This window comes from Oenanthe melanoleuca, chromosome 2, assembly GCF_029582105.1.
Source record: "Oenanthe melanoleuca isolate GR-GAL-2019-014 chromosome 2, OMel1.0, whole genome shotgun sequence".
In the NCBI taxonomy this organism is placed as follows: Eukaryota; Metazoa; Chordata; class Aves; order Passeriformes; family Muscicapidae; genus Oenanthe; species Oenanthe melanoleuca.
In genome coordinates this window covers 104,054,524-104,081,705 of record NC_079335.1, presented here as the reverse complement: position 1 = coordinate 104,081,705, position 27,182 = coordinate 104,054,524, and the positions used below count along the sequence as shown (strand labels likewise).

Below are 27,182 nucleotides of genomic sequence, written 5' to 3'. Positions count from 1 at the left end.
GTGGTTTCACAGCATTTCATATCACACAGAAGTCAAGACCTGTTCTTGATAATACCAGAAAAGGGAAATCAAACTAAGGAATTTTACAAATGCTTTGGCTGGACTGAAATCTAAGCTGTAAGGCAGATGACTGGGTTTCCCAAAAGCAAGGTATGTGGGAAATGTGCAAATTTCAGCTGTTGTAAATATTAGTCTATCAAACAAAAAGGTGCACTTGCAGGTTAAGTGTCAATGCATGTATTAGTATTCACCCTGGGATATTTTTAAAAATGGCTATTAGCCATAAGAGAAAAACAGGTTAGTGAGTACTTCATGAACAATTAAAGATCATTGGTTAATATATGGTCTTATTAAGATGGCAACATGCAGGACTACTGGCTCATTTATAAACAACAACTGAAGTCACTGTTAGAGCATAGGGCTGTTTGTTGGCTGTTAGAGTCAGTACTAGCAAAGCTGAGATGCCTAGATTTCATTCCCATATTCTTCAGTCTGCAAGAAAAAAACAAAACAAAACAAAACAAAACAAAACAAAACAAAACCAAAACTCAAACCCTAACCAGCCTGAAGGAGATTTGATTTCTGCAGACCAGCCAGTCATACAGAAATTTTCTTTTTAAACATTCCCTTCAGGCTTACCTAGGGAATTAACAACTGAAGTGGAAGAAATTGATGATGTCTATTTGAGCAGAACAAGGAATAAAGGCTGCTAAAAGCAGTATTAGAATTTACACCTTGCTGGAAGAAGTGAAGTTTTAGAAACATTGGATACTGTAAGGAGAGGTTCAGATGTCATCTCCATCTTCAAAATATTGTACCTATCTCATGAAAATAATCACTACTGTATAATGCTCCAGATCTTCTTTGAGAGGTACATTACCTGTCAAAGATGATGTATTTTTCATCAAGAGCTCAACCCAAGACTTTTAATTGCCCATTCTGTAGCACAAAAACCAAGCATCACAGTGATCTCACACTTGCTAAACTGGCAATCTGCAATGCAGAAAATCAAAGTCTGAGTTTCAATTTTGCACTGCACAGTTCTTTACAAGATTTGCCTTACTCATTGGAGGAGATAACAACGTGTGTAACAATGCTTGTCTACAGCCAACTTACTTCATTGAGACCTAGCCATATACTGAAGCTGACAGTGTACTTTCTTGCTGAGATGGTTTCTAAGCAGATAACAAAGGCTGATACAAGGCTGATGAGGAAAGAAGACCAGCAGGAGTAATGAGAATCTCTTGCTTTCTTCACCCCTTATCTGCCATTTTAGAAAGAGTAATTGATGTCATTAAAGTGAGTGTTATTATGAAGAAAAAACCCACAATGTTCATCCAGACAAGTATTCCTGTCATTCTGAGCAAACACAGGCCAAAAAGCTCTTTGGTACATGCCTATTAAGAACTTAACATTTTAGTGACTGTACTGAGGGGCAAAAGAATGCCTTTCATTATCTTAACAGTCACTGCATGAGGAGGATACCATCCCATAACACACTACTATTGTGCCACAGCAATGATATCCTGCCACAGGCATGGGACTTTATTTCAAACCAACCTCACTTAACCAGTGGGAGGCAAAAGACAGGAGAACTTGCAGAAAAAAGAAGAACTTAGACTGCAAGTGTATGGCAGATTTGAGTTAAGGAATTTTAACAGCTTTGCTTATTAAAGAAATAACAAGGAACAAAGATCTGTTTCAGTTCAAGCAGCTCCTGAGTAAAACACTGTTAAATGCCAGTTTCTGTAGCACAAACACCCTGTCTCTATTCAGCCCTGTCACTGGTACTCTCTTTTACAGCTGTTTGATGTGGCTTTGAGCACAAATCTGTAATTTACATGTTTTCATTTCTAGCAAGATTCTTTACTGATCTGCCACCCATCCATACAGATATTTAAAAAATAGCTATACAAAACATTCCTATTAAAAAACTCCAGTCCTTAAAAGTTAAATGATTGAAAACATAGTATTTTATTTGAAGTAAAATACAAGATACATATGAACAGGGACAGATGAACAAGTAGAATGCTCTATTAGGCAACTGACAAACAAATGCAAGGCAGAGAATTACAAGTAGAAGACTTCAGAGAAGTAAGCTGTTTTCTAGTGAGGTTACATTAAGAAAGGAGATGAAAATGTCTAAAATAACTTATTTCCCAAAAACGTTGCTCCACTAACTTTCCTATGCATATTTAGATTATCATCTCAGTATTAAGAATACTGGCAAAATCAGAATCTGTCTTCTGATGTTCAAAGTTGCTTTAAATCAATTCAAGTGAAAAAGCACATCTTTATTTGAAAGGTCCACCACTTTGATTATAAAGTATGTTTATCTCATTATCTAATGAACATCCTCTAGAAAAATGCTACTGACCACACTTTGCTGAGCTATGACATGTCCAATGTGAAGTAACATTACAGAAATATAATTTCTTTTTTATTCCTCCTACTCTTTCACTGATGAAATTTTTACATATAATGTTACTTCACAACTACATTAAATACACAGTAGTAACTGGAGTTTCCACTTTGAAGACATCAAAAACTCTAATGCATATATTTTTGGTCTTTTTTTCCCCCTTTTTTAACAAAAATAATCTCATTTTTTGGTAGGGAATGTTCTCAGTTCTTCAACAAGGTCCTGTTTCCTGTTTCTCAAGGAATGTCAATGGTTAACCATTAAAAACATGACTGCAGAAACTAATACCTATAAACTGTAGGTTTACAAGGAAGTAAGGTAAGAGTTTCAGTGTGAAATTAATAATAATAATAATAAAGAGTTATTTTAAACACTAGAAGCAAAGAATACACCATTCAAAATGAACATTATTGAAAAATAATTCCAGCCTACATTTTCTTTCCATGACAACTTCTGACAGATCAGATGCTTTTTGCTATTTCAGTCCTCTGACTCATATCTGAGAATTAAAAAAGAATAAATAGAAAAATAATTAAAACAGACTAGAAAATACCTCAAAGACATTTTGTCTCTAAAGAAAATATGAAACCAAAGCAAAAAATTACACACAAGAGTGACACATTTCTGTCAAGGTTTGTTGAATGACTTAAACCACAAACAAATGCATGTACTTTGTACGCTATTTTCCTTTTAAAACTGGCTAGTTCACCAAATAGTAGAATGAAAGAATGACCTACTCACAAATCCAAACAATTACCAAAGCACCTGGAACATCTCCCATGTGTCTCTCGGTGTGTAGCACCTGAGGCCTTATCTACCACAGCCAAGAATATTCTGTATCCTCCCCATACCAAATTCTCTCATTACTTGCTATATGGCAGCTGGTGTTGCACACACCAGCTCTAACCACACAAAATACCCATTCAAAGGACTGGTTTGTCAAAAATCAGGACACAGTCTATTAGAAGTCCTTATTAAGGGAAAATGTATAGACTGTTTTACAGAAAAAATGGGAGCAGAGCATGGATCCAGAACAAGGATCTTGTTGGGACAGAGAGAGCAGCACCACTTACTTGGAAAGTCTTCTACGCAAATCCTTTATCTGTTCATTCTTCTTGGTGAGAATCTCTTTCATGTTGCGATAGGCAGCTGTTTGCTGAAATTTCTTCTCCAGTTCCTACATAATAACATCAACATATTATTTACATATTATGAAGACTAGACAAAATTATTTTTAAAAAAACCTACTTGCTTTTCCTCCTCAAGTTTGACAATACTAGTTTTCCATAACTTATTCAAACTTAGATAAAATCAGCTGGTAGATTTAAATGAGATTACTGGGGCAGCCATAGAAACACCATTTTTATGAAGTTAGAAAACTTCATTTTCTAACAAAATGAGGCTGAAAGTCTTCAGAAGACTGGGAATATGCTCTTAATTTAAAAATTTATATTTAGACAAACAGTCAATTTTTTAATATTCATCTCATTATAACCATGCAGTTAGTTGTGGGTTTGCTATTTTATGTATAATGTACTTTTTCACTGAAATAACAAAAATACAAGGGCAAAAATGTGGCCTGGTAAACTCTGTATCCTGTAGATTGTGCTTATTAAATTACTAGTCAGTTAAAATGTGAGTAAGGAAATCATCTTCATATTACAATAAAATGCTAACCTTTTCAGCTGTGGATAGCTGATCCTGAACCTTCAGTAAGTCATGTTTTGTTGTCACCAAGTCTTCTTCCAAGAATTTTTGGTTTGCAGTAGTGTCATTTAAAGTCTTTTCAAACTGGGATTTCAAAGCTGCCACTTTATTCTCCAGTTCAGTGATATCCTGGTTTGCGTTATTCTTCAAAAGAAGAAATATTTAAAATATGTCAAATTCAAGAGAACAAATAATTAAAATTTTAAGTGCAAAATTCCACACGAAGTAGGTATGTCTTCATTTTTAATAATGATGTACAAGTTACTCCTCTAAAGCCTAAATGAGAAGTGCTTCAACTGAAAAAAAGAGCAGGGACTGATTTATAACTTAAAAAATTGTTAATAAATGCTTTTTAAAGATGGCTGGATGTCTTCTCAGCTAAGACGAGATTTTAAGTTCTTCTATTTCACTTCTTTAGGAGTTAGTCAGAGCCAGAGGATGAATCATATTACAAGAAGTTATTTACCATACAGAAAGAGTAAATTACCATTTAAGATCTGAATGTCTATGTCACAATTTTTGAAACATTTCCAAAGCTGTTCATGTAGTATGGGTAAGAAAGGCTGAAGGTGTTAAGGCTCACACTCTCAGACAGGTACCAACACTGTGCCATTCTCAAGTGTCTTACATAAAGAGGCTCCAAGTTGCGAAGCAACTTTTCCAGTTTCCTTACGAGAAGAATCAACTCAAACTTTTCTGAACTTTGGTTCTGGGTCATAAAACATAATAACCATGTAACTGTTCTATGGATTTTCACTTAAGCAAAATCAAAAAACCAAACACAAAACATTCTCGGGTTTTAAAATTAATTTTCAAACTCAAAAGTGTAATGACTCAGGACGAGGCTGAACCAGAAGCACCTTAAAGCAACAAAATCTAAAACCTAAGTAATCCCCATTCCTTTTTCTACCTGGAACTTAAGACTTGAGAATAGGAAACCAATTGATAGTATCACCTGTACAGAAGAAAAGCTCAGTTTGAATTGAGACCAAGGCTGCAGTGTTGAAAAGCACTACATACATTTTGTATGGTTTAGTTGTTATTTTCTAACCATGACATAAGTCAATTATACAAAAATTCTAAATCCTCAAATTAAACTGATCCAATAGAGCAGTTACTCCCAGTTACTGCTGAGAGTTACTCCCAGTTATTGTGATTCACACTTTCTATACAAAGCCATCTATTAACTATTAATTTTTAAAAAATCAATCTGATGAGTTGGTCCTTAAGAACCAATTGGGGTTTGGCAGTCATTTATTTGTTCCAAGAGTTTGAAATCTACTGCTTTATGAGCAACTGGGAGAAAGGGACAGATTATACAGAGCAAATTAGGACATGAAAGCTGAAGATACTCAGCAGCCCTGACACTGAGGTCAATTCATATTTAACCAGAAAAGAAAGATGAGATGCAATTCCAATCTTTTAACACTATGAACAGTATTATTCAGTCTTTAACACACTCCTTTAATATTTTAAACCTTTAATAATTTAAAGTTTAACAAAACAGAGAAAACAAATATTTGCCATGACTGATTAATTAAGTTTCCTATTAAAAATATTATTGAATATAATTTTGGAAGTTACTAAGTAAACTTTTAACATATTAAGAAAACCAAATACATACCATAAACCAGGTAGAAAGCAAAATAAAAAGAAATCAGGATTAAAATATGAAAATTAAAATATAAATGGTTTATTATCTTGATCTTTACTTCCTAATCTGTAAATACTGCAAGAATTTTAAAGTCAATTACTCAAAATAATGGGATTAAAGTGTTCTAATTTTGTTGAAAGGATGAACTGAAACGTTTTAATTTAAGACACAACTACATATGAACAAACTTTGGAAAATTCTAACTGTTGACAAATAAAGGTAGAAACTTAGAAAAATACTAAGGTGGCCTCGACAGATTTATTTGTGTTACCATGACTTGCATCTTCTTACATTTTTTGCCAGCAGCAACTCATCACATTGGAGTCATTATTTATAAAACAGATTAAGTACCTCAAGTAATAAAAATAAATGGTGAAACATTTTTAACAGTATGCTGATATAGGGAGAACTACAAAAAAATCAAACAAGCAGCAAGTGTGGCTTGTTCATGTCAACAAAAAGTGACAAATGTGTGAAAGAATTAGTGTTTCACTGTCGCTCAAAAAACCAAATTAGGTATCATTCTCTCATTAGTAAACAAGAAGAAACAAACAGACATAGATTTGTGTCTGTTAACACACAGACACAGCCCTGGGAATATGAATTCTGGAATACTACTTCCTGATAATTCCTGAATACATCAAAACATCAACTAATGTTATGGAATACCTGCTGACTGACAAGAGCAGTGGGAACAGACAGTGTCAGCAGGAACAACACTAACTCAAACTCTCGCATTTGCCAAAGAAGAAACACACCATACAGACCAGCATTCTGGATGTATTGGCAACATTTGTGTTAAATGGGAGCAGAGGGATATAATTATATTTACCTTCTGATCTCCTTGGATCATCTGTAAATCCCTCAGTGACTTCTCCAGCTTGGACTTCTCATCTAGGGCAGCTGTAGCCTGCAATACATTGAAAATTTAAAACCTCAGAAATGCATTTTACCTGAAAACATAAGAATAACAACCATGGGATTCTTATTTAGATATTTTAAAATATGTAACCAACATTAAGCATCCAAGATTACAGGGAATTTACCTGTATCTCTATGGTCCTGAGTCTGGCCTTCAATTTTTCATTTTCTTCTTGAAGAAGAGCAACTGTCTTTGGGTTAAAGAACAAGAAAATGTTGGTGAACATCCTTATGCCATTTTGGATTTTGCAAATACTTCAGAGAAGAAAATACATTTCATAAATTAGGAAAGCCAAAGAGATCCTAAATGCTTATAAAAATGGTCTTCATAAGAATTCAAGAATACATTATTTTATTTTATTTTTTTGCCTCAGTAAGAAAGCAATTTAAGTCTCCAATTCTATTGTAACATATAGGGTTGTTCATTTAAACACATGCTTTATTGCATTGAGATTATTGAGAATGGTATCTTGTTAGTATCAAGATTTATGATTAAAAATTGTATGTTCAGGAATGCAAATCTCATTGTTGCTCATAATTCATATTTTCAATCAACAGGCAAGTAAGAATTTATCCACTATTCCTTTTCAAAAGAGATGAATATCAGGTTACTGCATGTCCTGTTCTGTGCCACAGGAAATACCCATGTTTTATCCCTCAGAGTTAAATTCACCACATGAACTTTGAATGATTTGGGGAAAAAAAAAGACAAGAGATATACATATTCAAGAAAAACTGCTATGATTGTGAAATTATTTTTGAAAGAGAACTACATTAACCTATAAGCAAAATACAAGTCTGAATTCTTGAATGCTTTAATTATTGTAGTGAGTAACAACAATTTGAGACAGATATTGTACTCAACACATCATTTTGGGAATGCAGGACAGAATTATCTTGATTATGAGAAACTTAAAAGGGTTTTGTAAAAAGTGTGAGATTTTAGAAAAGTTCAGTTGAATGAAATTAGTACAATACCTAACAAAAACTATTGATAATATTAAGTACTAGAAAATATTTTGTAATCCTGAAAATTTTTAGCAAGTGAGAAATCAGATGTTTTCAAAACCAGTAAATTCCAAATTCTTTTAAGTGCCTGTTTCTTTGGGAGCAATTAAACCAACTTACAAAACAAAAAAGAATGGATGTAGTAAGATTGATTTCGAGTGATACAGAAAATGTTGAATAACGTACTAATTTCAGCCAGCTACATATTTTAATTTACTTCTTTGTAGAAGCACCAGATAACTGCATGGAACTAATTTACTATTTTACCCCATTAAAGGGAAAAATAAATTAGTACAAAGATCAAAATGTCTTGGCAAAGCAAGAGTTAATATTGCAATACATGTTAGAGATCATAATCACACAATAAATTTATGATGCTTTACAATATTTAATAATTTACTAGTATTTTACTTCTGGGATATGTTACCATGCTGCCTGTATAGTAACAGACACATTATACAAATATTACTGTACAGTTATTCAGTTCACTTGCATAAGCAGAATGATCATTGACCACAACTGCATCAACAGTCAAGTTCTTACCTTGTTTAGTAGCTCTGACCCACTTTCATTTAATGGAGCAAGTTTTGGTTTAATGGGATCTGCAGTGGACTAAAGAAATAATAAAGGTGAAAAAATTTATACAGATATCTAGGAGAAAGAAAAGTACTCTTTTAGCCAGGAAAATAACTACAGATAGTCAATGCAGCTTTCTTTTCCAAAGAAAATGTGTAACCTTTTATTTCAAGTTCATTTTCTGAAATGAAAAATCATTTTGGTTCCCTCTTTGTCTCCTAAGTTACAAACTTCACTTTGAGCTTAAGTTAAACAAATATATTGCATAGAGACATAAAATATTGCAAACGTGGTTCTACAGAAGACTGACAATCCTGCAGCAACCAAAAGACAAAGAGTAAGGATAATATAATATTTTAGTAAGAGTAAAAAGTATTTACAAAGCTCCAAATAATTTTCTCATTTAAGGTATTTAAAATAACATATATATAAATACAATATAAATATATATAAATATATCTTTATGCTACAAAAGAAATAAGGTGCAACCATATTCATGCACACAAGCTAGTGTGATATCTGCACTGTGCAATCTTGTCAGCTCTTGAGTTTATGCTGTCCCCAGGCACCAGGGGAAGGGAACCCAGAAGCAGACGCTTCAACCCATCCCTGGTCTGGCTGACCTTGCAATGAGGTGTGTGTGGCACACTCCAGAAGTGCAGAACAGGCACTCCAGAAACAGCCAAGGCAATTCAGAGGCAGCCTTGGTGCCAAAATGCGACTTTTTGGACAGTTGCAAAGACTGTTTTGAAAAAAATGGTTGGGGTTTTGGTTTTCTCTTAAGCACAAAGAGTCAATATTAAGATTTTAAACATCTGTCATGACTCCACATGATATTTGATTATGATTTGATTAAAATAAAATTCTACCTTTTTGTTTGAAGATGTATATTCTGACTTTTCAAACTCAGCAACCTGGTCCAATAATTCTCTTGAAAAAACACAAAGAGGCACTTATTTATCAAAGAAAAATATAAGGAGGCATTTCTTTACTAAGAGCTAGGCTATCAAACACATTTTGAAACACAAGAAACAGGTTGGTGCTATGCTTTTTCTTACATGTAAAATTCTTGTTAGAAGTACAGGATGGAGCCCTACACAAATACCATAAATGCAAGAGATCATGTCATGATACCTGCATTACAATAGATTTAGCACCCTTAATTAAAATATAATCTAACCAGACAACAAAAGCTCTTTAATTGATTCCAGTCACCTGCTCTTAAATAATTAATTAAGTAAGAATACAACTAGTAAAATGCCTTGCTTACAAGTTTGAAATTACTTTGTATCTTGCTATTTTATAATGGAAACATTGAAGCTAACCTATCATTGATACAACAGTAAAGTAATAGGTTTTTATGGTTGGGAAGAAGAATGTAAAGAGTCAAGGTTTTGCAGTTTTCTTATTGTTGCAAGTATAGTCCAACAGCTGTTACCGATTCTCCAAGTCAGAAACATCTGTCTGTAACTTCAGGTACCATTTCTCAGCCTGTGAAAAGAGCTGTCGGAGAAGTAAAACGTTGGTGTAAGTTGTGTTTATGAGCTCTGACTCCACTTCACTGTGTACAACACTCTGCAGTCCATCCAGAATGTCTATCACCTCGTCAACTGTGAAGGTCTCTTCAACAAGTCTAAACAGAGAGGTCAAGATGAATCAGGTATTATAAAGGTAACAATTCTGCCTTGTTCTGAGATCTCACTATACAGGTACCACTCATGTAATGCAATATTTTCTAAGAACATCCACTGTTGGTTGTTATTAGATGAACACAGCATTACTAATTGGTTATTTTATTCGAATTTTCTCTTTAAATTATTAAAACCACAAATATTAATTCAGCTATAGCCTTGCATTGAATTTACATATCAGAAGCAAGGCATGAAGCAGTGTCATGCTGTCAATACCTCTGTTAATTCCAAAGAATTTGACCAGCTTGGGTTTAAAAGCATTTGACTTGCAACTTCTGGAAAATACAAGAACATACAAACCTAAACAGAGAAAAGTCACCCCATAAAGTATTCAAACCTGCGACTCCTGCTAGCATATTTTGCTTTATTCTTGCTCAGAACCACCCCACACAGCACCTGCTGTCCTTGAGGTCCTGAAAACAAGAATCCACTGTTTTGAGACACATGCCACGCTTGAAACGAGCAAAGCGCATGTAGCTGACCACTTCCTTCTGGTGGTGCTCATTAACACCCAGCTCTGCCTGCAGAGGAGGATACAAGCACAAAGACAAACATAAGGAAAAATGAGTATAACTACTGTGGATACTTGCCTTCTGACTAGTTTCTGTGATTGCTTTCACAGGGTTAGCATGCTAACTAGCATGGTGAAAAACAACCACATTTTCATATGTCTAATCCATATACATCTCTCATAAGTAGGTGAGAAAGCTCCAGTACTTGGAAGCAAGGGCTCAAGTAACCTCAAAAAAGTCATACAAAATCAGAGACAGACGAAATCAGAGGATCAGCATCAGAAGGACTGTAAAGAAGAAGAAGCTCTTAGATAAATCTATCTTGGTATTACATTACACAGGCATAATGTAGCAGAATGATGTATGTTCCATAGATGTACTAACATAAAACCCTGGAGGAAAAGTACGCTATTTTTGTTACTTTTTATGTAAATTCTTGAGACTTGTCACAGAATCATAGAATCACAGAATGTTTGTGTTGGAAGGGACGGTAAACATTATCTAGTTCCAACTCCCTGCCATGGGCAGGGACATCTCCCACTAGACCAGGTTATTCAGAGCTCCATCCAACCTGGCTTTGAACACTGGCAGGGATAGGGCATCCATAATTTCCCTGGGTAACCTGCTGCAATGCCTCACCACCCTCACAATAAAGATTTTTTTTCTGTATATCTAATCTAAACCTACTCTCTTTCAATTAGTGCCCTTTACTCCTTGTCCTATCACTGCAGTTCCTGATGAAGTTCTCTGGCTTCCTTGTAGGCCTCCTCCAGATACTGGAAGGTTGCTATGAGGTCTCTCCACAACCTTCTCTTCTCCAGGCTAAACACACTCAACTCGTCTGTTTTCATAGGGAAAGTGCTCCAATGCTCTTGTCAGCTTCATGTCCTTCCTTTGGACTTGCTCCAACACTTCCATGTCCTTCCTATGCTGGAAACTCCAGAACTGTATGCAGCACTACAGGTTGGGGTCTCATGAGAGCAGAGGGGGGAATCACTTCCTTTGACCTGCTGGCCATGCTGTTTTTAATGAAGAAGGAGATCGCAAGTGATAATGTGAATTTGCTTCTGAACAGCCTATTGCCCAGAAACAAATATTGCCAGGGCAAATTAAGGAAGTAATTTTAGGTCTGGCTATGCATGCCTCCATTTCAAAGAATTATTGGCAATCACATCAGGACTACATTGCTCATGCAGGTACCAAGAGTGACAAGGAGGCACAACAGGGCAGGACTAGGAGTTTATCACCACAGTCCCTGGAGAGCTGATGCAAAGGCAGGTCCATTTCATTTACTCCGATGCATTTTATTAGCATGGCTTATGTTGGGGAGAGACAGCAATGTAATATCTCAAGACAAAACAGTCCATCTGATCACCTTGTCCTTAGGGAAGCTCCAGTGACAGTGCAATCCTGGGATACCTGGATGAATCAATACTCTGGAAACCAAATGCAACCGAGGAAGAAGCACCAGCACTAAACAAAACCAGCTCTTATAGTCTGGCTGCAAGCCCATGTTGCCCACCGAGTCCCATATATGGCAGATGAGGGATCACATGGAAAGCTAAATTAATGTCCTCTTTGCTGTTGCTGGAGGGGTTTTTTTAGTTGAAAAGCTTCTATTCATTATAGACAGAAAGGCAATTATACTAGTAAATAAACACATAAGCACAGGCCACTCGTGATCTCCGAGTCAGTTATGCTGATTCGTAGATAAGCCACCGGGTTACCGGATCCCGCAAAAATCCCAAACCCTGAAACTCTCCGCAGGGATGGCAGGGATGCCCAGAGGGCAGATGGCGGCCACAGCTGTCCCGAGCGGCTCCCGCATGCGGACAGACCCCTGACCCGCCTGCGGGCCGGCCGCCCTTCGCGCAGTGCCTCCGTGCCGGGATGAAGCGGGAATGCCGAGCGCGGCCCCCTCCCGCTACTCACCATGGCGGCCGCTCCGCCGGAGCTCGGAAGGTTGCGGGCCCAGCGTTGCCATGGAGACCGAAGCCTCGCGAGTTCCGGCGGCGCGCACACGTCACCCGCGCGCCGCGGAACCAGATAAAGGAGATGTTTTCTTTTTTTAAAAAATTTACCTTTCTATTTCTTACGTGCTCGGGTGCAATTTGGAAAACTGTGCTGTGTAGTAGTGAGCTGCTGAAGCAGTAGGGGCAGTTAAGCGAGGTGGGAAATATCCCACGTATATTTACATCGCCTAGGATTTTTTTTCCAAAGGCTTTTTCACTAAACACGGATTTTTGCAAAGCATTAGCACGTCAGCAGGACAACTCAGAACCATAGAACGGTTTGCATTGACAGGAACCTTAAAGAGCATCTAATTCCACCCCCTGGCATGGGCAGGGACAACTTTCACTGGAGAAGGTTACTCAAAGCCCCATCCAAGCTGGCTTTGAACACTCCCAGGATTGGGGTATCCACGATTTCTCTATGCAACCTGTTCCAATGCCTCACAGTGAAGAATATTTTCCTAATAACTAATCTAAACCTACCCTCTTTCAGTTTGAACTGGTTCTCCCTTTTCTAGTCATTACAAGAACATGTAGGCTCCCTTCAGGTACTGGAAGGCCATAATTAGGGCACCCCAAAGCCTTCTCCAGGCTGAGTAACCCCAATAGTCTCAGCCTTTCCCCATAGGAGAGGTGCTCCATCCCTCTAATCAACTTGTTGGCCCTTCTAACTCACTCCAACAGGTCCACGTCTTTCCTGTGCTGGAGACTGCAGAGCTGGATGCAGTACTCTGGGTGGGATAACTGTCACTGGGGTCTTTCACCTGGGTCACCCAAAAACTTTATAAAATGCAGAAAAATAACCTGGCATCCATCAGCTGAGCGTATGGAAAAAGTCTAACCCATTGCAGGTGGCCTAGCTGTATTGAACCCTGATTGTACCTAAAGAGAGAACAAAAATAATCTTGACAGAGCTTGGGATTTTCCAGTGTAAGTAAAAAAAAAAAAGTAAGTAAACACTAAAAGTATGAATCTTGTCCATTAATTGTCCTCAAGGCCTGCAGAAGGAGACCAGATCTGTCACAGCAGAGATGCAATATTAGTGAACCAGACAGAGGAAATGTTGATCATTGAATCTGTCCCATTACAAACAGGAAGAAGGGATGTAATGGCCTTCTCCCATGACACCAGTGGACACTTCAACAGCCGGTATCACTTTCCATATCTAGACAAGCTGTGAAAGCAGGGCACCGGAATGACACAGCTAAATGACTAACAAACCAGGAAGCAGAAAGCTGGGAAAAGGCTGTTTAGAACACACACAGGCAGCAGGGCTGCTACACTTGGGCAGCTGTTCCATCCAGGCACTTTCCAGAGCAGAGTGGCCCCAAGGGAAAAGTGCCCTTCCACAGTTTGAGAGGGAAAATTGGGATCCATTGCAATTTCCATTCCTCAACATTGTATTTGTCTTACTGACTACAACCTACAGTGCATTTCCATTAACTAATGGCCCTAAAAGCAGCAGTGACTAGTTTAGGGTTAATGGGCAATTTTGAGTAGCCAGCTATATTGGTGGCAAATCTAACCTAATTTCTATTTACTTCAGACACAATCAGGAACAAGTGACAAAATTCCATCAAAATCATCTGGATCAACTTTTGAGACAGATAAGGCCTGACGCCTTTGGAATCTGTTTCAGTAAACACAAGTCATATGGAGTCTATATTCAAGACAGGAGACTCAGGACATGTTTACAGCAGGCCCTGGAACATTCCCTCAGGGAAAGGCATCTAGGTGTGTCCTCAGAACTGAAAACAACATCCATGTGGCAATCATGAGAGTGCAGAGAGACAGACCATATGCACAAAGGTTGTTCCTGAGCATAAGCAGCTCTACAGTAGTTGAAACTGGCCTAAAAGACCTGGCAGGAGCTGTGCTATGCCCTATGAGCTTGCATCTCCCTGCCCTCTGCTCCACCACACATACATGCAGGCAGCATCACTTCTTTAGATTCCTCAGCAAGCTGTGCAGAAAATGATGTCGCTAACACACATTGCCACCAGTGATCTTGACTAGCAAATTTTATGGGGATTTTGTATAGCCTGTTTAAGGTACTCATGGCATCAGAAACTGTTGGCACTTGGCTGGACACATGTTCAACCATGGTTTCTCTCATTCCTCTTCTTAGATAACTCCTAGTTGTAGAGCTTGGAATGACTGTGCATGAATGGAATGATTGAATGTTCCAGAAGGCTTGAGCTGCAGTAACAGCCTCAGCTTTTGATGATCTGGATTCCTCTGCCTGCTCTGTACTGCAAAGATATCTGCACCTGGAAGTGCTTACCTTGGCTGCTTCTGCACACTTGTTAGCCAAGAGGCCCCAGTGAAATGAGGTACAAAAGAAGAGAAGTGCATGTTTTCAAGCCATAAAGAGAGCAACCCCTGAATGGCCAAGGTGTAACAAGAGAACAGTGCAAAACACTGAACAGATCAACCTCCCTTTCACTGATACTTTTGCCCCTATGCTTCTGCCAATTCAGGGCCCAAGGGCAAATGAGATGCTGGAAAAAGATTAAACCAATAACAGGCGTCAAAAAGCTGTCACACAGGATCTGACTAAAAAGTATTTTGTTTCCTTTTCTGGCTGTGGCAATAACCAGGAGTAAGAAAAGAAACAGAATGAGGTGTACCCTGTACGGTTTTAGCCTTCACTTCCATATACCCTCCCCACTGAGTGGACCGGCAACTTTTTAAGCTGCCAGACAAACCCAAACTGTAGTGGTTGATCATCATTCTGGAATCTGTCTGCTTTCAATTTCTCTAGCTCATCTTCAAAGATATTTGTTGTTTGTCTTGACAACCACTGTGAGAATGTACCATATGCTCATTATTTCTTTTTGTTTCAGCCTTCAATCCATTCCTGTCAGTGTTGTCTGGCTTTAGCTATCTCCTGTACTTAGTGCTATGTCAGTCTTGAAAAGAAAAAAAGGAGATAACAGTTGGTCCATATCACACCTGCAGCGTGCATTAGGTTGTGATAGGTATTTTTATGCTTGCTGTTTCCAACCTCCAGAGCTTCCACAGAGGACAGGGCAGAAATCGGGTTCTAAGGAAAACAGCACAGAATTACAAACAAAATTATCGCCTTTCATGGCTAGTATTTGGAGGGGAAGCATTTGAATCAGGGGCCAAGAGCAGTGTCTACTTCACGAATAATTAACAGCTGCACCTGGGGTCTCAAGCTTCTCTCTGCTCCCCTCACAACCCACTGGAACAGATCTCTGCTTTACTACTCACAACCAATATTTTCTAAAGAAACAATTCTGACCAGTTATCTTCCTCAAACATATCTAATTCAACCTCCTGAAGCAGGAATTAGAGGTCTGCAAACCCTTCCAGCCAAAGTGAGCAGGGACCCCAGGGCAGTGAAAATGTCAATAGTGATCAGGACAAGAGAGTATTTGTGTGAGGAGAACAGTCAGGATTTGAGAGCAATGTTTCTGCCATCCAAATCTCAGCCTCTTCAAAGTTGCAGGAGAAGATACATTGCATTTGTGTCTGCAAACCTCCCTAACAATCCAAGCTCCCTTTTTCTTGTTGCACCCTTGAGAGTCCTATCAATCCCATCAGAATGACACCATCATTCCCACAGGATCAAATATAGTATTTTCCATGGGGAAGCCAGTTTGGAACACTGCCTCCTACATCATGGTGCCTTAATGCAACTAAATGTACAATTCAAGTTATATTTGGTCTTGTTGACTGCAAAAAAAAAAAAAGATTATTTTAACTTTCTAGGGGAATTATGTGTATTATTGTAATCATTTTTTATAAGAACTTCAAAGAAAACCTACTGCAAACACGAAGTGAGCTTGCTATGCAGAAGAAATTAGATACAAACCTCAGATCCATGCCAGGGTTTCATCTGTGCTTTTCTTCAACAGAAATCAAAGGACATTTATTTTTTATTCACATGCTTATCTCCACAAATTCAGAGCTTTGTTCTTTAGGAAGCTGGGCTATACCTAACAAATAGAAGGGAGCTATCAGTTACCATGGGCACTGCTTAGCTCTGGTGCTACTTCCAGACATAAACTATTGTACTGCCCAGGGAAAGGTTATCCATCTCTAGAAGTCTCACTGCACATAAGCTGAGAACTCTGCCTTATTGCTATGACTTGAGGAATCATTACCAAATTGCTATTACTATAGTAATGATATCGAAGCTGGTAGTTCTCCAGGTAAGCAAAGTCTCTAAGTAATAGAAGATCTGTAGGGCTGAGTTTTCATTGCTATTTGTTAGCTATACATGGAGAAAGAAAATTCCCTTAGGAAAATTCTGAGATTTTTCTGAGAGGTATTTCATAGCAGCTCTCAATTGCCTTTCTTTCTCATAAATGCACAGAGTGTGAACTGTGAAAACAATATAGATTATGTCAACTACTTCGTTTTCCTAGACTAGACTGATTCTGTCAGTTAAACTTTTTATTGCTTTAGCAGGAACCAGAATTTCAAGCAGGAAAAAAAAAAATCTAATAATCGATTCAAAGCCATAAGCCACCATTATCCAGTAGTATCACTGAGATGCCTCTATAATGCATAATCCATAACAGTAAGAGTGATGCCAGACTGCATTTTCCTGAATGAAATGAGAATGAACCATAAACACTCACACGCATCTTTTGGGGGATATCTCATTACTGCAGGAGATAATGGCCAATATTGCATGCATTTTTCTTTTTTGAAATTATAGTAAACTGTCAGTTACAGGCTAATACTAATAAGAAACTATTCCTTTGCCAGAAGGATTGCTTCCTAGTTTATGCTCTGTTCCCTGTAGTATCCTTTTTCTATAACAACACTTCTGTTGAATCTGAAAAACATGTGATTACATGCTGTATTGTTATAATTTGAGCCCCTGGGTACTGTGTTAGTGATGAGATTTTCTTTAAGCATTATTCTTTTATAGTTCTTTCAAAAAGATTATCTTCCTCCAATTTCCACAGAGAATTTTAATAGTTAAGAGTACAGCCTCTACGAAATGCTGTCAGAATTGAATTGTAAAGAAGATTAAAGAGGGAGCATGGTGTGAGTGCAGTAAGATACAGTCTTTAATTTTTTTTTTCTCTCTGAATTTGCCCGTGCTCTTGGACAAATCTTCGAACTGCCTTCTTTCTAGGGTATGCTAAGACATGTTTATAGAATCACAGAATCATCATCAAGGAAAGAGATCTTTAAGATCATTCAGCCCAGGTGTCCACCCAGCAGTGCCGCTGTAACACCTAACCCACATCATCCAGAGCCAGAGGCCGCGTGAACGCCCCAGGGGTGGTGACTCCACCACCTCCCTGGGCAGCCTATTCCGATGCCTGACCACCCTAACACTGATTTTTTTTTTTTTTTTTTTTTTTTTAATTTTTTTAAAATGTTTTTCTTTCTCTAACATGTAATCTGAATCTCCCCTGTCTCATCTTAAGTGCATTTCCTCTTGCCCTCTCACTGCAGGCTCGGTAGAAGAGACAGGCCCCACCTGCCCACAGCCTCCTAGGAACTTGTAGAGAGCGATGATCCCTCCTGAGCCTCCTCTCCTTGGAAGTTTAGCCCCTTGAGAGAAGAAGGGGGAAATCCCAACCCCGAGTTCCGCACTCCGCGCCAGCGGGGCGGGCGGAGGGCGGCGCTGAGGGCCGTGCCCGCCCTCCCGGGCCGGGCGGTGCGGCAGCGCAGGCGGCCGGGGCTGCGTCCCCGCCGGACCCCTGGGGGCGGAGCGAGAGCCAGGGCACGGCGGCATCGTCCGGCGCGGCCATCGCCGGTCTGCTCCATGGAGAAGCGGGGCCCGGTGCTGCACATCGTGGTGGTGGGCTTCCACCACAAGAAGGGCTGCCAGGTGAGGGAGCGCGGGTGTCCCTCGACTCCCTCCTCTCCGCTCCGCTCTTGCGCTTCCTCCCTGCCCTCCCCCGGCCCCCTCCCCCGCGCTCAGCGGCGCCTCCCGGGCCGAGGGGCTTCGCTCTAGTCAAGGGGCGGTAAAGGAGTGGTTGGGAGCCGGCAAGGCCCCGATTGGCTGCGGCCTCCCCCGGCCGGGGGTGACTAGCTGGGTGACTCGACTCGCCGGGGCAGTTCGTGGTCATGGAGCTGCCTCCATTCCCGCCCCGCCTCGGCGCTCCCGGAGGGAGCGAGGCGGGGTGAGGGCCGGCAGGGTGAGCTCCCGGGAATGAGGGGCGACGGCGCACATCCGTGGCACGGTATCTGTTTCGAGTCGTGCGTTCAGAGAGAGAATTCTGAGGAAAAAAACCTAAATTGTGTTTTAATATACCTTCCTCTATCTCTGCCGGCCCATCGAGTGGTCACCCGTACATCTTGTACCAAACGGCCTCAGGGCAACACGCCCACCCTGGATTTAAGCTTTCTTTGCCTCTCTTCCCCGCTTTCATAAATGCTTTATTGCTTCATGTGGCCTGTAAGGTAGAAGGATTTTATGTCATAGCTGGTTTATGTTATGATTGTTTTAATTCTTTTTTAAATCTTGAAGCAGGAGATGTGGTTGCCCATCTGGGCTGCTCACACAGTTGCTTTGCTATGACACGAGCAGACAGACATAATGTTGGGTTTCCAATGAGTCTTTTTCCATAGTGAGTTCTTGGCCTTTATAAAAATTACCAAGACACTAATGAATGTGATGGTTATTGTTATACAAGAGTTGATCTTATGTAAACACATTCCATACAAGGTAGCTGAGAATTAAATTATTGCTTCAAAAAATCCAAGCACAATTCCTCAGAGGCAAAGGTGCAATAACTCAATTTCTGAAAGATGTGCATGGTTTTCGAATGCATCGTTTCTCCTCAGGGTGTCTGTTCGCATATGGATGTTCATGGGATCAGTTCTGTGAAGTAATTAGATCATCTTGGTTGTGAGGTTTGTAATATTTATCAGGCACTTTCTTGTCAAATACTGTTACAAGGTGAGCCTTAGTTGGGTATCTGAAGAAGGAAGAGCATGTTTTTGCCATCTCCTTGTTGTTTGCCTGTTGGAAAAGAAGCTTTGTTTCTTCTGTTCTTCTGGAGTGTGTATTTATTTTCTTGCACATTAAGCGGTGTTGATGCAAGGAAAAAAAAAGAACAAAAAACCCAAACAAACCCCCAAACTATAAATTAGTAGCAGTGAATTTTACTTTGTTGCCAGTAAAATGCTTATAGAAGTACATTTTTGAGGTGTTGTCAAAAATTAGGTCAGAATACCTCTGAGATGAAGTTTTCTTTATCTCAAGAAATGACCTGGAGAAGCTGGAGAGGAAGGTAGTTTGGGAAAGGGACAGGGTAGCTGAGTCACAGGGAGAAGAACTGCAAGATAGAATGACAGTCAGTAGAACCACAACCAGCCAGGCTTCCTAAGGGAAAGCTAAACAGAAATCTGGTTTTAAATGTATCCTGCCTCTGACTTAGCAGATTTTTTACTGAACAATGGAGAATGTTTCCTAAAAGAACTGGAGGCGAGGAGCAGCATGGCTATAGCCTAATGAGTTTGACATCAGTAGTATGCAAGACTCTAGAGAATTTTTGAAGGAAAGAATTAATTAACAACATGAAACTAAGTAGACTGAGTCCTATGTGCATTTGCTAAAGATAGTTCATGCCTGATTGACTTGCATCTTTTGTAAGAATAAGTGATTGAATTCCTTTCTCTGTGAAAGAAATGGAGTAGCTCTAATCTGCTGGGAACTTGATAATAGATCATACTTATTTTTAAGGTAGAGATACAGGAGAATTAGTGCAAGAGCTGATACCTGGGTAAAGAGTATGAAGGAGAGGAAGCAGAAACAGATTTGAGTCAGAAGAGGAACTATTGGTTTAAAAGGTACTTGCAAGAAATGTTTCTCAAGATTGAAAGTGGTGCTGGTATTGTTTACACCATAAAATTCAACTGTGATAAGCAAACTTGAGGAATCGGTATTTCAAAGGAAAACTGGAAAGTCGTGCAAGAACTGGACAATAAGGAACGCTGGATTGTTAAAAATGGGGTGCCTTATGAAGCTGTGCAATAGGAATGAGTAATAACAGTATAAGCTTGGGAATTGACACAAGGAAATGTCTGGAAGCAAACTGAGACCACATGTGATCAAGGCTAAGTCACCAAAGTAGTATTATTTGAGGGCAAGAATGACAATGTATGTAATCCTGTTGTGTGATAATATGTTTATCAATGCATATAAATTCTGATCCACTTTTCAGAGAAAGGAGTCTGAATTCTGTCTTCCAGAACTGGATGAGATAGTCCCTGGGCAGTCTGTATTAAAGAAGAATGTAGAAGAGCTTCCCTAGCTAGGCTAACAAAGTAGATTTGGAGGCTGTATTCACCTTTGTAGATCTAGAAACATTCTTCCCTTTTCTTCTCCTGCCTTTTCACAACTGGTAAGCAGAGGCAGTTGTGGTAAGCTGCAGTGGGGAACTGAGGCGACCAAAAAGCAAGCCTTGTTTTGGTGGGTTGCTTTTGAGGTAGTTTTTTCACAGGTTTTGTTTGCCAGATGGACAGCTGCAGAGAGCAAACACATGGGCACAAGGAGACTGGTGAGGGTGAATCACCTCTCTTGATCTGCTGGCTACATTCCTTTTGATGCAGCCCAAGATGTGGTTGACTTTCTGGGCTACAATGTGTGAAGTGCACATTGCTGGCTCATGTTGAGTTTTTTGTCCACCCCCAAATCCTTCTCCACAGGGCTGCTCTCAATGACCTTTAAAGTATTGATAATGGCCTTTGAAGTACTAATTAAAACATTGCATTACATGTAGTTGCATTCCAAGAAACTGTTGGAAAGTTAAAAATAAGGAGGGAGAAACAGCCATTTAATCTAAATGAGTGTTGGCACAAGAACCAGTGGATATGAACTGTCAGAGCACGTGCTGCAGACTTCATAGCTGGAACTGTGAAGTGCAGAAAAGCAAAGGTCTACAGCAGTGCTCAAATGGACATCACTCAGAGTAAATTTGGAAAGCTTAAGATTGAAAGATCATAGAGCTAGACTGCCTATCCTAACAGGAATCAACCTGGTTTACCTGAGAAGGCTCCCTTCAGTTTCTGTTCCCACCTCTTTTCTCTGTAGTCTTACTAGGAAATGCATGTGGAGTTAGGATTTTCTATGGATTTCTTGATGCTAGATTCTTTCATTAGCTGCTTTGCTTCTGAAGCTTCATCACTTGAAATGTACAGCTCTTCCTGTTGGTTAACTTAAAGGGTAAGAAATGTGCAACATGCAAAGACTTCGATGTGCAGTTTGGAAATGTATAGGGATATTTTTTCTTTCACAGACTTGAAAAATGATCCATAGGCATTAATTTCTGAAAGAGAAGGAGAGTCAGAGGATCTCTTTCTATGTGCCTTTGGATTTGGAATATGAGCACCATAATTGTTCCTCATGCTCCTTTCAAGGGCTGACTGTATAACTGGGGGTCTTTTTGCTGGAATATAAGAGACAAAGTGAAGTGTTTCCATATGTTCATTGTTAAATCTGGGGATCCAGTTACCCAGGCAGTTGTTAAAAGCTTGAGAGTTACCACTCATTGTTGTAAAGGCTTTGTGTTATCTGAAAACTAAAGCACTAAAAATTTGAACGCATTGGGAGGAATTTTTTCTCTAGCAAGTAGGGAGTAAACTTTTGGAGAACCTGCAGGCTTTTGTTAGTTTACATGAGCAGATTGCCATCCTGTTTCTTTGGGCCTCTTAGTTACTGTGAATCCCCTGAGTTGAGCTGTGAATCCAAGGAGATATGCCAAAGGTGCTGGTTGCTGTCTCTTTTTGCTAAGGGTTAGAGGTAGTTATGGCAGAGTGTTCAGAGAATGGGAGGAGAAACTTGGCTGCAAACTACAAGGTCCACCTAGTATTTGACACACTTCCAACAGGCCCATTAAGGAAGGGAATGACAGTTGGCAGGAAGCAGGAATGGTGGCTGGTTTCTTGGCTCTGTATGTGCTGGCTGACTTATTATGGGAGCCCTACTCAGTGAGTCATTAAATAGTGAATGTTCTGAAGTGGCAGAACTCATGGGCAGTATGCATTCAATCGTGGCTTTTATGCATCTGAAATGAAATGGCAAACATTAAAAATTCCTTTTGTGATCCCTCTTTGCTATGTATAAGAGGAGTGGCCTCAGGAAAAGGTAGCAGCAAACACAGCACTTCATCACATGTAGTTGCTCAAACTCTTGCCCATTAATGTAAAACATGCAGTTTTGGTGCAGTAGGAGTTCTACACACTTCTCAGGCTCTGTAGGACTCAAGGCTCAAAAGCATTGGGGCACAAAATGAGAATGAGAGAAATCTGCTGCAGAAATGTGTCTGATGTGTTTTGGAGTATATGTAGCTGCTCAACTCATTACCTACTGCAGCAGGTTCTGTTGATCTGCTTCAGTGTAGGGTGGTAAGACTTGGATTTCAGGACTATTTGTGCCTTTTTATCTGGAGTGGCTGAAAACAAATTCCTCAGTAGTTTTGAGGAACTGTAGTAGTGAGTGACTAGTGATTTCAGAGCAAAAAAGGGGAAAGATTTTTTTCAGGATCATGAAACACTTTTAATTACAAGTGAGTGATAAAGCATTTAATTTGCCTTACTTTGATTTTTGAAAATATTAACTGGTGTGGAAGGTCCTTACCTGCCTTATAATAGGAGTCTTTAGTGAGAATGTAGCCTTAACGGACCTTAACTAGAAGATGCAAGTTGTGTTGAAAATGGAAAGACTTTTGATTTATAGTGATGGTGGAAGACTGAAAGTCCTGAGGTTCTCCAGTTGTGATCATGTGTGCTGTGACTGTCATTTGAGCTGTCTCCAAGCTTTATTTACATGGAGAAGCAAAGAGATAATAGTCTCTGAGAGTGTAGGAAGGCTTAAAATATCACAAGTACTCTAGAAATAATTCATTTTGAAGGCACAGTTAAAATGAGAACTGATGCATTTGTAAAGGAGAGGACGGAAACATTTAAGCAAAGCTGGAAAAACTTGTGGGTAGGAGAGCTAGGTACAAAGTCCCTGTAAACCCCCTGGCTGGTTGCTGAGGAAGTGCATGGTCCTTTTGTTACTGCAGTGCCTGACCTACTACAACAATCCCTACCTTCTCCTGATGCTGCAAGGATCTCACATTGAGTGAACTCGGGCCCTGTGTCACCACCAGTGAGGCTGCATAGAATCTCACTTCATTTGGGGCAAGGCCCAGCTTTTCTGCACTCGGTGTCCTGAGCAGTTGTGCACATTACTGCTGACCTTGTGCAGCAGGTGACCATTGTCTCACATATCCTCTTAAGACATTAAAATTATTCCACTTTACTCTTGGCTCTCTTTAATATATGCATTTCTTACTTTGTTGTGGAAAAAAATTAAATTGTGAGTGGTTGGGAAGGTGAGGGAAGTGCCCTGTGTGTCCTGGAATGCTCACGCTGCTGGTCAATATTGTTTTCCTGGGATCTTTGATCTGTGAAATAATGGCAGTGTATTTTGACCCACTTCTCTGTACTTCTGTGGAGGATGACATTTCAAATTCCTACAGACATGGGAATGGATTACTGTAAATACCAAAAGGCATCTTTTGTGGAATCCTAAAGTTTGCTGTAAGGGCCTTCAAGGTTCTGAACTTTATAATGTAAATGTGATGTCAGCTTTCTCCAAAGTAGTGTTTGAGTGCTTGTCTCTTTGAGACTGTTTTTGTGTGGACTGTGCTTGAAGACCAATCCCCTTCTCTTGCCTGACCAGAGGTTTTCTTCCTGGCTTGCAAAGGAAACCTAAGACCAGGAATTAAGCTGATACTCAGTTTAAGAGAAGAGCCTGAATATAATCCTTGAGAAGAAAGAATGTCCTTTAATTCTTTCTAAATTGTATATGTAATCTTCATCATTTGAGAGTTTCAAATACTTGATCTTTGGAGGATGGTGCTTGTTGTGATCTGCAGAAATCAGCGCCTGACATGGCCTGAGTAATCCGTGCGCGTGGCCTTTTTCACAGGTGCCCAGGAAGCAGGTGTCTTTAAACAGAAATGTTGGCAACTTAGTCTTAACTTCGCAGAATTGGGAGATATCTTAAGGAATGAGCACGGTCAGTCTGCACTTTTTATCAAGTCTTGTGAACTGCCTATGTTTCCAGGTCTGCTGCACTCTTGATTGTAGCACATTTTTTCTAGAGGGAAGTATTGAAGTTGTTCTCTTCCTTAGATTCCATGGGTGGGAAGTTTCAGGGGAGCACTTTCCAGCCTGTCTTAGTCCCTGTTTCATTTGCTGCCTTTCTTCTAAGACTCTGCTTTACTGGAGAATTATTTTTCCCTTCTTGATCTTTGTCATCCAGTAGTTGCTGTGATTCTCTTAGATGTGCTTGATGCTCTTAAACATGCAGGTGAAGTGTATGCTTTGTCTTTAAATTCCTCATGTCTTTACTTCGTGGGAGCACAGTAGACAGAGATTATGCAATAGGTAATCTTGTCTAGTGATTAAACAAAATCTTGTTAATGGAACAACAGAAACAAAAATAAGTTGAAAAGGAACTAGGCTGGAATCAAGCTGAAGTGCTTTGTTCCTATTTCTATTGATAATAACCTGTAAGCATTAGCACAGTTCTTTTGGTTTTGTTGCCTGCTTTAATAATATTAAAGCACTTTAAAGGATCATTATGAGCATGAAGTCTTCTAAATAAGTTAATCATAGCATACATCAAGTATCAAAGATTAGTCTTTTGTCTAAAAAATGTGGATTTTATGCTCAACAGTTTGTAACTTTTAAAGACGCTTTTACCTTTTATTTGTAAGTCTACTCTAATTGGCAATGGGGTGCTAATAATTTTAAATGAAGTGCTGAGTACACATGTACTTCTGCAAACAGTGCTGCAGATTCTGATCTCTTGTGTAGAGTTAATGATGAGTTCCATTTTTTGCATATCTGTTTAATCCACTTACATAGTACTTAGTGTTCAGTGTTCAAGAAACGCTTCAGAGTATGGTTGATTTGTTTGTTTCTTTATTTTGTTTCTTTGTTTAGTTTTTCAAAGAACTCTGTACTTTGATAATCTTGCAGTCACTTCTATGAAGTGCTGCCTGGGAAGTGAACTGTTCCATACTGAAGGAAGGATTCCACGCTGGATATTTTTTCCATAGTTGCCCTGATATGCAAGTTGAGAGAAGGTCCCTAAATACCCATTTGCAGTTATGTAATGCTTCCCATAGTCTTCATACTTAACTTTCATCTTATGATTCTCTGTTCTTTGTATGTGTCATAACATGAGTAGTTATTTTAATATCCTGTGCCAGGAATCTTCGCCTTTCTCTTGAATAAATGAATGAATGATAAGTCAATAAAACATGTATTACTATACTTCTGCTGCTCCTTTCATTTACCTATTTCATAATGTTTTCAAATAATGACTTGAGCTCTTGGCGCTTGGGGTGGCAACGTAATTTACATAAATGTAGAATAAAGAGAGCTCAAAGCTGTGAAATCACTGAACAGAGATCACTCCCTCAGGAGTAAATTGGGACTTGCAAGGCTTGACTTTGTGTTCCCTGTCCTAATATCACAAATGGTACACAATGGTACAAATCTTGTCTTGATGGCAATTCCCTAGCAAGTCCCCTTAGCTGGAATTGTTGCGGTAGTATTAAGTTTCTTTTCTAGGAGGAGTGTGGGGTTTTTGTTGTTGTTTCTTTCTTCTTTCTTAGAAGAGACTGATAAGGGCCAAATTTCCAAAGCACAGTATCTATGTAGGGCTTGAACTCTATGACTATACAAATAAAATGTTAAATAATTGGAAAGAGTGTCTAGCATGCTAGCATGATGTTGAAAACAAAGGTTTTGATATTTTCAGTTTTTTTATCTTTTAAGGGCCTCAGTAAGAGTCAGAACTTTCATAACCTAATTAGAATTTTTGAATCAAACTTCAATGGTGGTATTGTGCCTACAAATGGTGCCTCAGAATTTGTGTTCTAACTGGCCACTCTATGGCTTTAGCAATATGGAGATGTGAGGAAGCGCCAATTTCAGGAGCTGAAATAATAGAAACAACTATACCCTGCCTCCTTGTAATACAGGGATTTCTTTTGCTGTTGCTATTTGTGTATATAGTGTATTTTAAAATATATTTATATAAGTATGTATTATATGTATTCTTCATATATATTTTTGTATGCACATATACATGTATTATACATAGTTGTTACAAATATTCAAATGTATATAAATGTATAATGTATATTTAAAAATCTCCTTAAAGGTCATTATATTACTGCATGGGTATTTATATTATTATAATATTATATCATATCATATCATATCATATCATATCATATCATATCATAATCTTACGCATAGGCTCTTCGGCTTGCAGATCCTGGTCTGTTGGTTCTGGCATGCAAAAATGGGGGAAGTTTGTCATTTAAATTCAATTGTTATTCAAATAATAAATTGTTCTTAGAGCTGAAAGACAAACAATGCTCTTAGATTTTCTTTTGGCTGAGTGCTGCAGTTGTTATGGTGATTCAGATAAGGTCATTGGTGTGCTGGTCTTCTCTGGGTTTGGCTGTGCTAGGAAAACGGATTTTAGAAATCCCAACTTCGAGTGAAGAACAAATACTGACTTATTTATAAAGAGATATCAAGTTTTAGGTGTAATTTGCATCTGTTGGGTTTTTTTGATTACTGCATCTTAGAGTTATATTCTATTTAGCATATTTATGCCTTTATTTTTTAGAGAGGAAGGGTTAGTATCCTTTAAATTAAATG

General features: G+C 39.0%; 2 protein-coding genes across 4 annotated transcripts in view; one reads left to right on the top strand and one right to left on the bottom strand.

Moving 5' to 3' along the window:
• Window positions 1-1,955: 1,955 nt before the first annotated feature.
• On the bottom strand, window positions 1,956-18,149 carry LZTFL1 (leucine zipper transcription factor like 1). 3 transcript variants are annotated; one of them, XM_056483111.1, is made up of 10 exons: window positions 17,974-18,149; window positions 10,376-10,500; window positions 9,727-9,921; window positions 9,158-9,218; window positions 8,256-8,324; window positions 6,830-6,895; window positions 6,616-6,693; window positions 4,100-4,273; window positions 3,496-3,599; window positions 1,956-2,921 (listed from the first exon to the last, which is right to left on the bottom strand). In XM_056483111.1, exons 2-10 carry the CDS (start codon window positions 10,450-10,452, stop codon window positions 2,903-2,905), a joined length of 843 nt encoding a protein of 280 aa, XP_056339086.1. In that variant the 5' UTR covers window positions 10,453-10,500; window positions 17,974-18,149; the 3' UTR covers window positions 1,956-2,902. The 3 variants fall into 3 exon arrangements, with proteins under 3 accessions (XP_056339086.1, XP_056339084.1, XP_056339085.1); XM_056483109.1 differs by lacking the exon at window positions 17,974-18,149 and adding an exon at window positions 16,345-16,456; XM_056483110.1 differs by lacking the exon at window positions 17,974-18,149 and adding an exon at window positions 12,424-13,434.
• AVL9 (AVL9 cell migration associated) overlaps window positions 18,142-27,182 on the top strand; it is a 40,578-nt gene continuing 31,537 nt past the window's right edge. Inside the window, exon 1 of the mRNA XM_056483107.1 lies at window positions 18,142-18,327. Coding sequence (XP_056339082.1) covers window positions 18,262-18,327 — 66 coding nt within the window. The 5' untranslated portion in view covers window positions 18,142-18,261. The remainder of the gene's footprint in view (window positions 18,328-27,182) is intronic.